Genomic DNA, 19405 nt, shown 5'->3' with positions numbered 1-19405 from the left:
CATAGAAACGTTATTACAATCATATAGCAGATACTTGACTATATCTCTTCTGTGTGAGAAACTACACTACATCAATGGGAAAATATTTTAAAACAAAATATTTTGTTTTAAAATATTTTGTTCCAAAATATTCAAAACATTGTTCTAATTCCCAAGAAATTACAAAAAAAAAAAAACCATGGAAAATAAAGGAGGGATTTATTAAACAATGAAGTTAAAGCTACTTGAACAGCACACAATGAGACATGTGCCTCTGATAAGCCCTTTTTTGTTGTCTCTTAGTACTGAAATATTTAGTGTCTATTGACCAAATTTATATTTCAGGCAACTCAAATTTCTATCCTACAAGGTAGTATAGAGTTGTGATTGACAATGCCTTATGATAATAGAAAATAATTTACTAAGTGGGGTGTGCGTGTGTGTGAATTATAAAGCCACAAAATAACCTTATTTCTTAATATTTAAGACCTAAACATCCATAATTTCCCCCAATGTTAAAAAACAATGTTTTTGTTCTCATTTATATTTTTTCCTATATATCTTTAGATGTTTTAAAATACTACATTCAAAGTGCTAAAATGATCAGGAAAGGCACTTTTATTTTTTTTAGGAAGGGGACTTTTATTTTTAATTTTTTTTATTTTGTATATTTTTACATCATTTTTCATTTTTTGCACAATGTATGCATTTTCATCTTGTTTATAGTCCCCATACAATTCCCCCCACCCTTGTTTTGATCCTACTCCCTTCTCCCCTCCCTGTAGTATGTCTCTGGTTTATAGTTGCTCGTTGATTTTGATTTTTACTTTATTATAATTAGTCTTTTTCCTGGTCCCTTATTTAGGTTTTCTAAATGCCTGCTATGAGTGAGACCATCCAGTATTTTTCTTTTTCACTGAGCATGATCAGGAAGGGAACTTTTAAAACAGCTCCCCATTTCTGCTACTGTTATTTTTTTGGTTCATTTGATGCTGTTCTACCAAGGTAATGGGGAATGATTTCTCTAATTAAAGACCATGCTCCCGAAAATAAAGTTTCTCTCCCTCTCTATAGCATTATCTTCATAATGACTGTGTGTGATTTAAATATACAAGGATATATAATTAGATTAACATATAATCCCATGTAATTCCAGTATTTCAAGATGATGCTATAAAGCAAGTACTTACCAGAGAAATGTTAAGAAATATTTACAGAATTTGAAATTTTCAAATCCCAACTCAATTTTTTTCTTGATCTTTTACCTTATATGCTAAAATGAGTTCTAATATTAGATTATTAAACACTAAGACCTCTACTGTTTCTGTAAATTTAGACTAAGAGCTTGAGAAGCATTAGCATTGTACACAGTCTTTTGATGTTAAGTTTTAGGAAAGATGAAAAATACATAGATAGGGAGAATTCAGAAACAAGGCTCAATATCTGTACTGTCCCTTGGAGTTTCTGGAGTGCATTCACTTTAAACTCGATGGTGGAAAAGAAGCAGCACCAGTACTATCGGCAACAGCCCATCGAAGTGGTCAAGGCAAGAGGACAGCAGTGTTGTGCAATAAAGGAATGGGTTTCTGTGGTTGGTCGGCCTTAAATGTGGAGATGACCCAAATTGGGAAAGAGAATTCCACAGATGGGAGTATCCAATTACAGCTCTGGAAACATGCATATTTTTACAGACTAAAACTTTTAGACACTAGCTATTTATTTTTACTGCACTAGGTATTTTCACCTGGAGTATATGTTATCTGTCTAATATGTAGGAAGGTATTTCAGTCAATATAAATAAGCTCAAAATTCAGTTATTGCTTTCTGAAATAACAGTTATCCACCTGAGAATAGAGGTGGAAAATAGGTGGAAAATAGAGGTAGAAAGAGAAAAGCAGAATATATGAATTATCATCTAGATGCTAACTGCTCCTACATATATGCAGATCTTCTTAAAACATTCAATAATACGGTGTTGTCCTTATCTTCACTATCATCTAAAACACAAGGAAAAACTTCAGTTTCTAGTTTCTCTAGAAGATAGGAAAATATCACAGGTTTTTGGTACCATATATTTCAGTTAACTATATTAATTATCTAAATGTTAATGAGAAATGATTTAGGGCTATGAGGATAAACAGATATAAAAGAAAGTGTCTCAAGGAAATTAGAGTAGCATTGACATGATACAAATGTTTTTGGGAAAACAGAATTAAAATTTTACTCTTTGCCTATGCAGACATCTGTAAAGAACAAGAAATATCTGCATTATTCAACTCTAGATGTAATTTACAAGATATATATGAGCACATCATAAATAGCCTATCAACTTGTCAAGAGAATGAATGAAAAAATTACCTTATTTCAGGTTTTCTTTTATGACTTAGAACTAAATGAACACAATTCATGTATTACGAGACCCTCTGGAGGGTAATCTAGCTTACATGCTGTCTAAAATAGATGAACTTTATCATGACAAGGCTTTCAAGTAATGGTGGTAGTTCAGACCCAGTTCACTGGTGTTTCAGGATCTTCACAGTACATTCCTCCTCTGACTCTGTTTCAATGTAATACAGGCTTATCAAATCAGCCAGAAAATCAAGTAACAATCTTGTGCTCAATAAATACTGATTAACTGAGATATAATATGATAGTGGATTTTCCTTCCAATTTTCTTTTCTTGGGCCTAGAATTTCAAAACAATGATTGTGCATATGCCATTTCCAGGGAGTCCTGGTGTGTTTATAAAAACAAGAAACAAAACAGATCAGCAATAGAGCATCTGTTTATAAACTACTTGTAGTATATTTACTGCCAGCATTCTGCCACTGGCATTTGAATGATTATAGTCTTAACAAGTTCATTAAATTATATAGGAAAAGCCTTTCTATACCAGAAAAAGTAGTTGTATTCTGTTATTTCAAACCACATGCTTTGTCTTCACTCTCTTCTTGATAGCTACCAGATGCTGCTTTTTCAAAAAAATTAAACCTATAAAACAGATTGATAAATTATTACCTTAGCAATGTTTCCTCAGGCAATTTTTTTTACTTCCCTTCTAATGTTTAGAGGATGAATAGAGCCAATAAAGTTTGGGACCTTAGGGTTAGTGTTATCTATAATTTCCCTTCACATCATTAATTATTCATTATAAATATGAAAAGATAGACCAAGAAAAGTGTTTTGCATAATTTATTCAACTTTTCATAGTAAATCTGCTGAAATATGACAAAACAAGCTCAGAGTAAAATTGACATTAGTTGCAGGTTTTTGTTCTGTGTATAGGATTATTTTCAACTTTAGGTATACGGGCTTTTTTAAAGTACTAAAGATACAATTAAGATGCTGATCACATATCCTGCTTGTCCAGAATGTTTTAATATGTACCGTCTTTATGTCCTGGCTGGACAGTACCCTCTATTACTCCCCAATGTGTTTTTGTTTGTAGGATAAATATATGATCATCCAAGAAATAACCCATATTAAACTTGTGTGAAAATAACAATGGGATTAAAAGATTTTGAAATTTCTCAAAATAAGGAACATTTTAAAAAGCTGAGAAAAATCATTTTTCAATATATTAATTGTTGAACACTTTAACATGTATGTCAGAAATACATGTTTCAAAAATTCAGCATTGAACATGAAATAATGAGAATGGGGTCATTTAACTGACTGAAAAATCCTTGATTTCAAGTCATTATTAACGTCACATAAAGCCTTTCAAAGTTTTTAAATATAAATAATATTAAAAGAATCTCATTAAAAATAAGTCACCATAATTCTCCAAAGCCATGCAGATGGCAAACAGACACATCATCACTTATCATCAGGGGAATTCAAATCAAGTCCACAATGAGATACCACCTCACACTGGTGAGTATCACCCACACAGAAAAGACCAGAAACAACAAGTCCTGGGAAGGATGTGAAGAAAAGGGATACTTTTTTTTGGGGTTCTACACTGCTGATGGGAATGTAGATTGGTCTAATCTTTATTATAAACAGTGTGGAGGTGTCTGAAAAGATTAAAAATGATTCTGCCATACAACCCAGTAATTCCGCTCCCTAAACATCTACCTGAAAAATTAAAAAACACTAATTCAAAAGGAGACTTGTACTCCCATATTGTTTGCATTGTGATTTATAATACCCAAACTAGGGAAACAACATAAGTGTCCCCAAACAGATGAGTGGATCAAACACATACAGGATATTACTCAGAGATCAAAAAAGATGAACTCAGGGGCCTCCCCGGTAGAGCAGCGGTTGAGCGCTGGGTTGTGAAGCTGCCCGTAGCCTCTGCAGCAGCGGTTCGATCCCCGGCTGCTCCCGGGCCACCAGAGAAGGGTCCCATATGGCGCGCAGTCCTCTCCTGCCACCTGCTGCTCCCCTCAGCAGTGTACTTCAGTCCTTCTGCCTGCTCTGCTCCCGGCTCTGGCTCTGGTAAATTCTCGCACCCTCCCGCGCTTCTGACTCTACCCAGTGCATGTATAAATAAATAAATAATCTTAAATAAAATTAAATTAAATTAAAAAAAAAAGATGAACTCGTGTCACCTACAGCCACATGGATGGAACTGGAAGGAATAATGTTAAGTGAGTAAAAAAAGCCAGATGGTTTCACTAATGCAGGGTAGAGATAAGCCAAACGAAGAGTCAGATGAAGACAAGCTTAAAAACTAACCTTGAATGCCGACTAGAAAACTGAAGCACCAAGGAAGGAAGGGGCTGGAGGAGACAAAGGAACAAAAGGAAAGTAAGCACAACAGATTATAAAGGTGGATAACGGGTGATTCTGTGGCAGGTGCACTACAGTAGTGATACCTATATTGGGGGGTGCTATTTCCTAATGTTACCTCAATTAAAATAAATAATTAAACATATAAAAATCTAAGTCAAAAAATGTTCCTCTTTAAAAGACATGTTGAAAGATTTTTATAATCCTCTCTGGCAAAAATCAAGTTTCGTTAGTGTCAGAAAAAGAAATAACATTCCAGTTTCTAAAAAAAGAAATCTATTGTGTGTGTGTCCTATAGGCCAATCGGGCTCATTTGTGAAGTCTATGGGTCCCTCCTGAGAAAGATATTTTTGAAGGCATAAAATAATTTATGAAGTATTATAACAAAAATAAAAATATTAGAATGCAACAATCAAAATATATTTAATAAAACAAAATAATATAGGAGCCTCTGCGTTAATTCATTAAAAGATATTTTTGAATGACAGGTCGAACAACTATCACAATTACTAAGTAGTGAGGAACTTTTTTTTTTTAAAGATTTATTTATGCATACAAGAAAGAGCTGAGGTGCAGGCCACAGGTGTGTGTGTGGGGGAGGATTCACCAGAGGCAGAGTGGGGAGCAGAACAGGCAGATTGACTGAAATACACTGCTGAGTGGAGCAGCGGGCAAGACAGGAGAGGTCTGTTGCACCATGTGGGTAGCTCCCTGGCTGGCCAGGGATGTGGACTCGTGCTGCAGTGGCTGTGGACAGCTTCATAGTGCTGACACTTAACCCCTTGTGCCACCAGGGAGGCCCTGGGAACATAACTATCTTAAGGTTATATGCAATGTGATCTAAAGAGTCACAGGTACTGCTCATGCTACTGTGTTTTGTCAAATATATTCACAGATGGTGAAAATTTTTATTAAGAGGTTAGTGAAAATAAAGTGATTTTTTTTCTGAACCAAGTTCATGACCTCTTTGAACTCCATTATTACAGGCACAAGATTAAGAAAATCTATACCTCAAACTAGTATATCACAGGTGCATAATTTTTAAAAATTTTTTAGTATTTTATTTTATATAATTCTAACATCATTTTTCATTTTTGCACAATGTATGCATTTTCATTTTGGTTATATTCCCCATACAATTGCACCCCCCCTTATTTTGACCCTAATATTACAGGTGCATAATTAATTCATTGAGCGAGTACTTTACTTTGATAATCAGGCTACAAAATTATTAATTAAAAAAAAAGGGGGGCCTCCCCGGTGGCGCAGCAGTTGAGCGCTGGGTTGCGAAGCTGCCCGCAGCCTCTGCAGCGCTGGTTCGATCCCCGGCTGCTCCCCGGCCACCGGAGGAGGGTCCCGCATGGCACGCAGACCTCTCCTGCCGCCCGCTGCTCCCCTCAGCAGTGTACTCCGGTCCTTCTGACTGTTCTGCTCCCTGCTCTGGTGAATTTTCTCACCTCCCACACTTCTGACTATACGCAAGGCTTGTATAAATAAATAAATAAATCTTGGAAAAAAAAAAAAAAAGGCCTCCCTGGTGGCACAGGGGTTAAGACAACCTATGAAGCTATCACAGCCACTACAGCGTGAATTTGATCCCTGGCCAGGGAGATGACCTACATGACGCAGCAGACCTCTCCTGTCTTGCCCACTGCTCCCCTCAGCAATGTATTTCAGTCAATCCACCTGTTCTGTTCCCCACTCTGTCTCTGGTGAATCCTCTCACCTCCCACCATACACCTCTTCCCTGTACCCCAGTTCTTGTATGCACAAAAAAAAATAAAATCTTTAAAAAAAAAACAAAAGGCTCAGAATGCCTTTTTCTCTTTCTTTAATGAAGGTTTTCACTGAAAAGTCAGTTTAATTCATTATGTGAGTGATAGCTATCAAATACAATGCAGTATACACTGCATGTATTACATGGAAACACAGGTATTTAAAAAAAAAAAAAGAAAGAAAAGCCCTAAAACTGACATGATATTTTATACTAAACACTATGTCCCTTATCCTTATCACTAATGTTTTAAGATGAAAGTTTTATTTTTACAGATTGTTTTTCATCAGGTTTACATTTTCTTATTTTAACAGTGTAATGGATTAGTTGATCACTTAAACGTTTCTTCTCAAAATCTTGAATGGAATTCAATTTGCAAGGACACCAAATGTGTGTGTACATAAACAGTCAACATTCTCACCCTCAGTGGCTTTATTTCCTGTACAGACTATAAGTGATTGGTAGTTGCAGACAATGATTATTTAGGAGACAAGGCAGAATTACAGATCATCAGGGACTAGAGGGGTCACTTTGTCTAACCCCTTACATTACAGATGAGGAACTGAAGACGATGAAAGATTAAAGGACTAACTTGGGAACTATGATGACCACAGACAAGCTAGCGGGATAGTTAAGATAAGGCCACCTTCCCCACCACTCAACATAGCAATTCCTGTTGCTGGGTCTGCTTCTATCAAAGGATAGCTACTAAAACAAGACATTAAAACCAATTAGAAATACATCTTATTTATAGCTTTTTGCTTCCAAATATGAGAGACAGAAAAGAACAGAGGTTCTGAATGAAAATTAAAAGATCAAAAATTTGTTCTGAATAGTTTTCAAAGTCTAATTTATTAGCAATGTATTCTGACCACTGAAAACTCAATTTAGATATATCTAACTAATTATTTAGATGGCCCTTTTTTAATATCTAAAATGAATATACACACACATAAATATGTACAAATGGAGAGGAAAACAATAAATAGCTGTATCCCCAGAGTCCAAGATAATATTGGTACTATTTCAGCATATTTCTTTCCATATATATGTATATCTAACTATGTACATATATGCTTATACATCAAAATAGTATTGTGCATGAAATGGTATATCCTGCATTTTTTCTTGGGATTGTACCATGAGTATCTTCCCACTGAATTAAAATCATTTCCAAAACATCATTAATGTAAAAATCTTTCTTTGTAGTCATTCAGTAATAAAGTTTAAAGGTGTTATAATTATCTCATTATATAATTTTTGATCACTGGATGGTGCAGGTTTTCACTGACCTAGTAACTCCAGTGCATAAAACTGCTCGAAATAAGAATCATTTAAAATATTTACAAGGTAGTAATTTGAAAATTATAAATGCAAATGGCTAAAGTCATTGAGGAAAAATTTATAATATCCCTTGAAAGTAGAAATTAAAACTCAAAGAGATACTATTAAATTTGGAAAGATTCATGAAAGTATTGCAATAGAAAATCTTTACAGAGCTCATTAAGTCATGATGAAATAGCACTTGTGCAAAGGACCCAGTGATACATATAAGCATGTTCTACCTGACACAACATAGGAGTTCAATACATACTTGCTGGATGAATAAATGGGAATCAATTTACTAACAGGAATCAAGACCCTTGAATATGATTGTACTCTCTGACTATTTTACTTAAGGGAATATATATTGTATATACTTACTGCAGTTTCCTTCATGGTGAAAAATTGATCACAATGAAATGTTCAAGACTAGTGGTCACGTAAATGATGTAGGCATAAAGAACCATTAAGTCCATTTTACAATTAATTTAACAACTACAATAAAAATCACAAGTGTTGGGCCTCCCCGGTGGCGCAGCGGTTGAGCGCTGGGTTGCGAAGCTGCCCGCGGCCTCTGCAGCGCCGGTTCGATCCCCGGCTGCTCCCCGGCCACCGGAGGAGGGTCCCACATGGTGCGCAGACCTCTCCTGCCGCCCGCTGCTCCCCTCAGCAGTGTACTTCGGTCCTTCTGCCTGCTCTGCTCCCCGCTCTGGCTCTGGTGAATTCTCTCACCCTCCCGCGCTTCTGACTGTACCCAGTGCATGTATAAACAAAACAAACAAACAAACAAATAAATAAATAAAACATGCCTCTATTAAAAAAAAAAAAATAAAAAAAAAATTAAAAAAAAAAAAAATCACAAGTGTTGTACCTATAATTCTAGCTTAAAATATTGGTGTATTTAACCTCTCGGTATAAGATTTATTCATTGTTTTAATTAAATGCTTATTTTTAAATTAAATGCATTTTTCAAAAACTGTTTACAAGTCCAGATGAATAAACCATTATTATCCTGCCAAAACATACTCTAATAATCAGTCTTAAAAGTGTTACCCATCTGCTTGTCCTCGTAAACCACAGAAGATAAGGAGTCAAGATTTTATAGTTATGAAAATGGGGAGAGAGGTCCTGACATCCCATTAGATTCTTACCTCGATATAGATTACCCTAATATTTCCTCTCACCTAATCATAGTCAAAGTATTAGAAAATTTGTTAAAATGGATACACGGACATACAGAAATACTTTAGGATAGAAACTCAGAAAATAACATAAGTCACAATACCGTTTTAAGTTCTGGTGGCTCGCTTCCTTCTTCCACCACAATTAGTTGAGCTCTTCCTTTTCTTTCATTGTCCCGAATGCCAATGGCAACCTGACTTGCTTTCAGACGCTCGTATTTGTTGCATGATGAGCCACACCACTGGTAAATTTCCTACAAGAGACAGATGTTTTGAATGACCCCAGGAATATGTGCACACTGGTCAACCCTGTTTGGATTCATTAGAAAAAAATAAAAGCTATGAAAAATACAATCATCTATTGCTGCTGTATATGTGATTTTATATTTCACTTATATCACATTCTGTATTCTAGCATTATAAAGCTAAGTGTTGAAACATGGACAAAATAAATACTTATCTCACCACTGTTTGTGTATACAGTCCAATAATTATGACTTACGAAAGTATACGCATGTGTTTTTTCAATTTAAAATAAACCTACCAAAAAAATAAAATAAACCTACCATAAATGTAGTCAATAAGTTATTGTAATGAGATACTCTTGGTGATCATAAAAACTGATACAAAACTTCAAAGTAATTAAGCAGTTCTTATCAAAAGTCATTTTAAGACGTTAAAAACCTTAGACCTAGAAATATCACTATATGGTATTTATTTCAATTAGTTTTTTATAAAGAGAAGGAAAAAACACATATGAATTAGGGTTTTTATTACTGTGTGATTATATTAATGAGGCATTATCTTAACATAATAAAAGATATTAAATGCTCAAAGATAGGATAACTTATATAAATTAAGATATAAAGGAAAACAGCAGATACTTTATCAAAGTTATACTTTAATATAAAAATTTAGGAGGAACAGTTTACATTGTATACCAAGTAGATTATTGTAGGGTAAATGGTTTTTCAGGCTTTTCTGCCCTCCCACCATTAGGATTGCCCTGCCTGATGGTGCACCTACAGTTGTTACATTGTTGCAAACTATCTTATTTACTTCTGTGGGCCATGGGAGGAGTATTGAGGTAGTCACCAATGAGAAGCAGAAGAGAAGTAGGAGAGGGGAAACAGGAGAGAGAGAGAGAGAGAGAGAGAGAGAGAGAGCCAGAGAAGCCCAGAGTGAAGACTTGCCTGGGGCCGTCAACCTGGTTGCTGCAATGCATTTAAAGCCCAATAAAAGCCTGAGAAAGCCACTGAGGGCTCCAGGACTCTTCCTTTACCCTGTCTGCTCAGATCATAAAATCTGCTCAGTGGCCCATCCTGCCCCTACAATTATAATAACTGCTATTTAGATTAAAGAATGCTAGAGGTCGGGGCCTCCCTAGCGGCACAGGGGTTAAAGTCTCAACACTACCAAGCTATTGCCCGCCACTGCAGCCTGAGTTTGATCACCAGCCAAGGAGCTGACCCACATGGCGCAGCAGACCTCTCCTGTCTCACCCACTGCTCCCCTCAGCAGTGAATTTCAGTAGATCCGCCTGTTCTGCTCTCCACTCTGTCTCTGGTGAATCCTCTCACCATTCACACCTCTGGCCTACACACCATTCACACCTCTGGCCTACAGTTCTTCTATGCATAAATAAATAAAAAATAAATCTTCAAAAAATATTTCAGAGGCATACAGAGACAAATATTAAAATAACAATGTCACTGTCTGCATTAAATATGGTTTAATGAAAGAGAACTTGACAGTACCCAGGTCTGGTGGGTGTGGGAATAGGCTTGTATAAACTGGCACAGGCTTTTTCCAAGGGCAGTTTGGCATCATACTGCAAAACTATACATACTTTTAAGATCTCTAAGATTTCTAAAAATGGAATTTAAAAATGGGATTTTAAGAAATCTATACTATAGAAATACTCAAACAAAAAGGAAACAAAACAGTAATAAATGTGCATCAATAACCAGAATGCTCTTAAATGTTAACAATTCTTTCATGGTGAAAAATTGAGGAAAATGTTAAACACTGATCTGAAAATTTATCCACGTTACATTATCAAGAATAAAATAAAATCAGAATAATATAGTTGCATTTAGGTAGAAATGAAAACATACATCTTGTTCTGTTTGAAGACAAATATTTTTAAAGATACAAGTTAAGTGGAAGCCAAGGGCGTGTATATGCAGAACAAAAGCCTTCCATTGTTACTGTTATCTAAGTCACTGTTTTTCTTTATTTTTATTATGTCTCTCATATTTATTAGTTTCATATCATGAACAAGTTGCTAGGCACAGAGCAATGAATAAGAAAACTAGTAAGGAGAGATGACGTGTAAACAACTAGTGCTCACCATATATTATTTCTATGGGGACTACACCTGAGAAAAGAAAGCAAACATTGTTTAAAAATGAACAATGATGTAAAAGATACATATATATATATATATATATATATATATATATATATATATATATATGCTTGGTCAAATAATATTTTCAAATATCCTTTAGTCAGTTTTGGAGAAGGAGTTGCAGGATTTAAATATGAAGGAGATAGACCCCAGCAGTCACTTATTAGCTATATGACCTGATGTTTGCAATTTTTGAAAAGAAGATAATAGAGTACCCAACCATTCAAAGAGACTGGTTCTTTTTCTGATCGGAAGACATTTTGAATCCATAGTCATTTCTTCATTCATTAACAGTTGACTGGCTGTCTAAAATGAGGCTAGCTTCTTAGCAAGCCCTGCAGGGCACAGCTTAGAACAATGTGGGCCTGCAAGTCTCTGTGAGCTCCCACCCTACCATGTTTCTTTTTTTTTTTTTTTTCCCAGCCATGAAAATTTTTAATAAAGTGTACAAAAAATTATACTTGAGTTTGATTTCTTTTTTTTTTATAATAAATTTTATTGTTATATTCCCCATACAATTGCAGCCCCCCCATTCTGACCCCAATCCCTCCCCTCCCGCCCCCGCCCCCCTAAAAGTGTCTCTGGTTCATAGTTTTTTGTTGATTTTGATTTTCACTTTCTTATAGTTATTCATTTTCCTGGTCCCTTATTTAAGTTTTCTAGATTCCTGCTATGAGTGAGACCATCCGGTATTTTTCTTTTTCTTTTTGGCTTATTTCGCTGAGCATGATCCCTTCCAGCACCATCCATGTTGCTGCAAATTGCATGTGTTTATCTTTTTTGAATGCTGAGTAATATTCCATGGTATATATGTACCACATCTTCTTGATCCAGTCGTCTATTTTTGGGCATTTGGGTTGTTTCCAAAGCTTAGCTATTGTAAACAGTGCTGCTATAAACATAGGGGTGCAGGTGCTCTTTGGAATTGATGTTTCTGTGTCCTTTGGGTAAATACCTAGGAGGGGAATTGCTGGATCATATGGAAGCTCTATGTTTAGTAGGTCCAGAAATCTCCACACAGCTTTCCACAGTGGTTGGACCAGTTTGCACTCCCACCAACAGTGCAGAAGAGTTCCTTTTTCTCCACACCCTCGCCAGCATTTGTTGTTGCTAGTTTTTTTAATATGTGCCATTCTCACTGGTGTAAGATGGTATCTCATGGTAGTTTTGATTTGCATTTCCCTGATGGCAAGTGATGTTGAACATTTTTTCATATGCCTGTTGGCCATTTGCATTTCCTCTTCAGAGAAGTTTCTTTTTAGCTCTTCTGCCCATTTTTTGACTGGATTATTTTCTTTGTTGTTGTTGAGTCTCATCAGCTCTTTGCAGATTTTTGTGATCAGTCCTTTATCATTAGTGTTGGGTGCAAAAATGTTCTCCCAGTTGGTGGGGTTTCTCTTTGTTTTTGTTATTGTCTCTTTTGCTGTGCAGAAGCTCTTTAATTTGATGTAGTCCCAGCTGTTTATCTTTGCCTTCACTATCACTGCTTTGGGTGATGTGTTTGTAAAGATGTCTTTGATGTGCAAATCACGTAGTGTTTCGCCTATATTTCCTTCTACATATTTTATGGTTTCAGGTCTTATGTCTAGTTCTTTAATCCATTTTGAGTTGATTTTTGTGTATGGTGTGAGGTAGTGGTCAAGCTTCATTCTTTTGCATGTAGCGACCCAGTTTTCCCAGCACCATTTATTGAACAAACTTTCTTTGCTCCAATGCATATTCTTTGCTCCTTTATCAAAGATTAGTTGACTATAAATCTGTGGGTTTATTTCTGGATTTTCTATTCGATTCCATTGGTCTGTATGTCTGTTCTTGTTCCAATACCATGCAGTTTTGATGATTATGGCTTTGTAGTATAGTTTGAAGTCTGGGCGTGTAATGCCGCCATTCCCTTCTTTTTTTTTCAGGAGAGCTTTGGCTATTCGGGGTTTTTTGTGATTCCATATGAATTTCATCAATAATTGTTCTATTTCTTTGAAGAATGACATTGAAATTTTGATTGGAATAGCATTGAATCTGTATATTGCTTTTGGAAGGATGGCCATTTTAATAATGTTTATTCTTCCAATCCACGAGCAGGGGATGTCTCTCCATTTCTTTGTGTCTTCTTCTATTTCTTTTAACAGTGTTTTATAGTTTTCTTTGTTTAGGTCCTTTACCTCTTTTGTTAGATTTATTCCCAAATATTTGATTTTTTTTGTTTCAATAACAAAAGGGATGGTTTTTTTGATTTCTTCTTCTTCAGATTTATTGTTTGTGTATAGGAAGGCTACTGACTTTTGCGTGTTGATTTTGTATCCTGCCACTTTACTGAACTGATTGATGAGTTGAATTAGCTTTTCTGTGCAGTTTTTGGGGTTCTCTATGTATAATATCATATCGTCTGCAAATAGTGATAGTTTGACTTCTTCTTTTCGTATTTGGATTCCTTGGATGTCTTTCTCTTGTCTTATTGCCCTGGCTAGGACTTCCAGTATTATATTGAAAAGCAGTGGTGAGAGTGGACATCCTTGTCTTGTTCCAGATCTTAATGGAATTGCTTTCAGCTTTTCACCATTGAGAATGATACTGGCTGTTGGCTTGTCATAGATGGCCTTTATGATGTTGAGGTATGTTCCTTGTATCCCAAGAATTTCAAGGGCTTTTATCATGAATGGGTGTTGCACTTTGTCGAAAGCTTTCTCAGCATCTATTGATATTATCATATGGTTTTTATATTTCTTTTTGTTGATGTGTTGGATAACGTTGATTGATTTTCTGATGTTAAACCATCCTTGTGCCCCTGGAATGAATCCTACTTGGTCATGGTGAATTATCTTATGGATACATTGTTGGATTCTGATGGCTAAAATTTTATTGAGGATTTTTGCATCAGTGTTCATTAGGGAGATTGGCCTGTAGTTTTCCTTTTTTGTGTTGTCCTTGTTTGGTTTTGGTATTAGTGTAATGTTGGCTTCATAGAACGTGTTTGGTATTGTCCCTTCCTTCTCAATTTTTTGGAAGAGTTTGTGAAGGATAGGCACTAATTCGTCTCTGAATGTTTGGTAGAATTCATTTGTAAATCCATCAGGTCCTGGGCTTTTGTTTTTGGGGAGGTTTTTGATTACCATTTCAATTTCGCTAATTGTAATTGGTCTGTTTAGGTGTTCTATTTCTTCTTTATCTAGCTTTGGGTGATTGTAGAGTTGTAGGAATTTGTCCATCTCCTCTAGATTGTTAAACTTGTTTCCATATAACTGTTCATAGTAGTTACTGATTATTCTTTTGATTTCTGCTGTGTCCGTTGTGATTTCTCCTCTTTCATTGATGATCCTGTTTATTTGTGCTTTCTCCCTTTTTTCCTTTGTGAGCCTGGCTAGGGGTTTGTCTATTTTATTGATTTTTTCAAAGAACCAGCTCTTGGTTTCATTGATCTTTTGGATTGTTTTTTTAGTTTCAATTTCATTTATTTCTGCTTTGGTTTTTATTATTTCTTTTCTTCTACTGGTTTTGGGGTTTTTTTGTTGTTCTTTTTCTAGATCTTTGAGCTTCGAGATTAGGTTGTTTCTTTGAGTTCTTTCTTGTTTCTTGATGTGAGCTTCTATTGCTATATATTTTCCTCTTATTACTGCTTTTGCCTCATCCCATACATTTAGGATATTGGTGTCCTCCTTGTCGTTCAATTCAAAAAATTTTTTAATTTCTTCTTTGATCTCCTCATTAGTCCAGTGGTATTCCAGTAGTCCACCCCACCATGTTTCTGATGGACCTATGTATGCCACATTCCTCTCTATGAACATAGTATAAATGTTAGGGATTCAAGTCTTTGTAAGTAGCAAAATAAATAGGACTAAGATGGCGATTCCTATTACTTTAGACTCTGATCCTATTACTTCAACAAGGTGGAAGACTGTTTCTAAGTGAATCCAGCTCTTCTCCTGTTTCCTCTCTTACTTCTTTCCTGTATCTGCATGAGTCTCAGTTTTTTTTTTAATTTTATAAATGGTTGTTACATCATACATGCAAAAGTATTAATTTTATTATATATCCTTTAAACAACTGCATGTAATATGGTTTGACAAAAAGGATCAACTGATAATTCATTACCACTAAATAGTGTACCAAAGATGCAAGCTTGCATAGCAAAATCATAGGTAGAATGTCTAAAAGAGCTCTATAGATATAGAAAAACTTATTGAGTCTCACTTTTAGAGGCAGCTTGAATACCAAGCTCAGATTAGTATTTACAAAGAGAGAAAAACAGTTCTCAGGGATTAAAGCCGACGCCTAATCACAGAGCTTGAAAATCAGATAGTGGAATAGGAAGATGATTTCTAAACATACAAACATCCAATCCCCATCTTTAGGGGACACACTCTGTGTGCTGTGGGCAGCATTCTGGTGCTTGCATGCTTCCCAAGTGCTTGTATGCTTCCAGCACTTAACCAGGACTGAGACCTTAGCTGGTCTTCCTGAGCACATCATACCTGGCAGATATGATAGGGAAACTGTATCATTAATTTATCCAGTGTAGCCAAGCAGGTGGCTGCAGAGCATGTCAAAGACTCTTAGCTCAGTTTCCCTATCTACCTTATTTCATGAAATGTTCAAATGATTATTTTTCTGTAGGTCTGAGAAAGCTAACCTCTAATATTCACATTACAGTGAAATACAGGAAGTACATCAATAGCCACTTGTTTTCTAGATTTCTCACATGTATTAGCAACTTTCATTACTGACTTGCCCTGAATTTATATAATCATCTAACATATGTTTATGTTCTCCCTAACTTAGTTGTAGAAGTGACCTCTCATTTACTTCAAAGAGATTACATAAAATCACAGTAAATTTTATTAGTATCTATAAAACAATATGGAAGCTTGGTAAATTAACCATGTATTACAGATAATAATTTCACAAACATTATTTAACACATAATTTTATAATATTCTATGGATCCCAAAATATTTTCTAGAATATTGCTTTGGGTTGGGAATTTTTATGTGCCTTACCAATTCATAGATAAATTTAGTTGTAGAAAATATTATTCACCATTGCATGAAAATCAGAGTTTCTACCTTTAAAATAGCAAAAATAGGGGCCTCCCTGGTGGCGCAAGGGGTTAAGACATAACCTATGAAGCTATCCGCATCCACTGCAGCACGAGTTCCATCCCCGGCCAGGGAGCAACCCACATGGCACAGCAGACCTCTCCTGACTTGCCTGCTGCTCCCCTCAGCAGTGTATTTCAGTCAGACTGCCTGCTCTGTTCCCTACTTTGTCTCTGGTGAATCCTCTCACCACCCACACCTCTGGCCTGTACCCCAGTTCTTGTATGCACAAATAAATAAATTTAAAAAAATAGCAAATGTATCTCTAGGAAGTACTCATAGAAACAAAAATAAAGATTAAAAAAAATAAGCTTCCCTTTTAATGCAAAGATTACTCAATCACTAGGAAAGTTTACAGAAAAATTCCTATTAAACATGAAAATGAATGTGTGTGTTATACTGTCTTTTTTATTCTTTTCAACTTATTTTATGCTGCTATTTTTATTAAAATGACATCTTATTTACTAGACTTAATTTCCAATGGTTAATTCAGATAAGAATGCAATAAAATACAGGTTTTCATTATAAGTTATTAAAAACCAGAAATGTTCAGTCACAGTAATGAAATGCTAATTAATATTTTCAGTCCATACTAATTAATAGTTTATGCAATGTCATTATTTTGACTAAAACCACAGTACATGAAAATATGATTTAAAGTTTTAAACAGAATTTTAACAGTTTATTAAATTTGACTAATTTATAGGTTACTATGTGGGGTGACAATTTTAGAACATCTCATTTTAACAGAGCTCTACTGTGCTGACATATGAGAATGTGGATAGTACTATTAATAAGCTGTACTGCCAACACTTACTCTATTCAGAGGTAGCTGGTTAAGACTACTTCGCCACTCTGCACAGGAAACTGCACTCAATTGGCACTGAGCTTGAAAAACTCCTATAATTCAACTTATCCTGCCATTCCAGGGAGTGGGCTGAAAAAAAGGAATTTTCTATGAAGCTAAAAATCTCTGAATTGATGTGGTAGCCTGATGTGTATTTTACGACAGAGAAGCTTTTATTGCACTTCAAATTGTTTTACTTATATTACATTGACGGGAATTTGATGACAAACTTCATAAATGTGATCGCAGTGTACTAGAAAGAGAAAATTATAAAGCAAACATGGTTTTAGAGGCAACTATTTTATTTTCTAAGATCTCAAAAAATTTAACAACTCAACAATCCATCTTATATTTGGGGAGAGGAGAATATAAAAGCTGCCTATATAAATATGGAAACAGCTAATACAGAATGAAGTCTATTTAAATTCTGGTTAAAATTGTACATATTGGGGCCTCCCTGGTGGGCCAGGGTTAAGATGCAACCTATGAAGCTATCCGTAGCCACTGCCACATAAGTTCGATTCCTGGTCAGCCAGGGAGCAACCCACATGACGCCGCAGACCTCTCCTGACTCGCCCCTCTGCTCCCCTCAGCAGTGTACTTCGGTCAGTCTGCCTGTTCTGTTCCCCGCTGTCTCTGGCGAATCCTCTCACCACCCTCCCTGTGACAGACCTCTGGCCTGTACCCCAGCTCTTGTATGCATAAATAAATAAATCTTTAAAAAAAGTACATATTGATATACATATTTCCTATGAATACTCTCAACTAGAATATGTGAGCTATTATTAATTCTAAATATACAGACTATTAAAGTAAAACAAAATTACTCTGGATAATTAGAAAAGGAAGAAATAGGGAATAAAAACAGTATGTACTGGCAATTAGTCTGGTCCACCAACAGCAAGAAATAAAAGCAAGTGAGTGATATTTCTAGAAATGACCACATTGGGGGAAAATGAGAGGCTTTGAAAATTTCCTTTAAAATTAAACATCAAAGTTCAGCCAAACCTCATCTGGGTACAGGAAATAAGAGCAGAAATAAAAACAATGCTTAATGATGCCCTTGAAGGGAAGCAATCTTCTAGAAGCTGAGTTTAAAGGAGCACCCAAAACTACCCATGAGATGTTGGCTCAACATGTACAAAGAATTCAGCATTCTTTTGTCCCTTTCTAAATTATATTTTTTCTAAATACATTTAAATTCTATAAAAGAAGGGGGCCTCCCTGGTGGTGCAAGGGGTTAAGATGCAATCTATGAAGTTATTCCGCAGCCACTGCAGCAAGAGTTCAATCCCTGGCCAGGGAGCTACCCATATGGCACAGCAGACCTCACAGTCAGGCACACCTGACTCACCACATTGCTCCCCTCAGCAGTGTACTTCAGTCAATCTGCCTGTTCTGTTCCCACTCTGTCTCTGGTGAAGCCTCTCACCCCCCACACCTCTGGCCTGTACTCCACTTCTTGTATGCATAAATAAATAAAGCTTTAAAAAAATAAAAAAATAAATTCTATAAAAGAAGGGAGCCCAGGTCACTTCTCCTGGCTCCTGGGTTTGGGGTTTGAGGGCCTGCGTGGTGGCTCCCTTGCCAAGATAAGCATATAAAAGGAAATATCATTTTGAATGAGATAGTGAAGTGGAGAAATCCAGTTTAGACTTGCTGAGTTTGAGGTTCTTGTGACACACACAAGCTGAAATGGCTGGGAGGCCGTCTGAAACACATATAGAGCTCAATCAAGAGTTCTGAGCAATGGGCCTCCCCAGTAGCGCAGCAGTTGAGCACTGGGTTGTGAAGCTGCCCGCAGCCTCTGCAGTGCCGGTTCAATCCCTGGCCATGGGCGAGGGTCCCACGTGGTGCACAGACCTCTCCTGCCACCCAGTGCTCCCCTCAGCAGTGTACTTGGTCAGCTGCTTGTTCTGCTTTCCGCTCTGGCCCTGGTGAATTCTCTCACTCTCTCGCGCTTCTGACTGTACCCAGTGCTTGTATAAATAAATAAATAAATTAAAAAAAAAAAAAAAAGAGTTCTGAGCAAGACTATAAAATTGTCGGGAGGGGAGG

At 36.1% G+C, this 19405-nt stretch overlaps 1 protein-coding gene across 1 annotated transcript in view; it reads right to left on the bottom strand.

Moving 5' to 3' along the window:
* SCIN (scinderin) overlaps positions 1-19405 on the bottom strand; it is a gene marked incomplete at both ends in the record, with an annotated part of 87389 nt that overhangs the window by 40227 nt on the left and 27757 nt on the right. Inside the window, one exon of the mRNA XM_084230586.1 lies at positions 9102-9251. Within this exon, the coding sequence (XP_084086712.1) occupies positions 9102-9251 (150 nt within the window). The remainder of the gene's footprint in view (positions 1-9101; positions 9252-19405) is intronic.

This window comes from Talpa europaea (genome assembly GCF_964194135.1).
Source record: "Talpa europaea genome assembly, chromosome: 3".
NCBI classification, from domain to species: Eukaryota; Metazoa; Chordata; class Mammalia; order Eulipotyphla; family Talpidae; genus Talpa; species Talpa europaea.
Note: the sequence above shows the minus strand (reverse complement) of the source record. Positions and strands in the feature narration are given on the sequence as shown.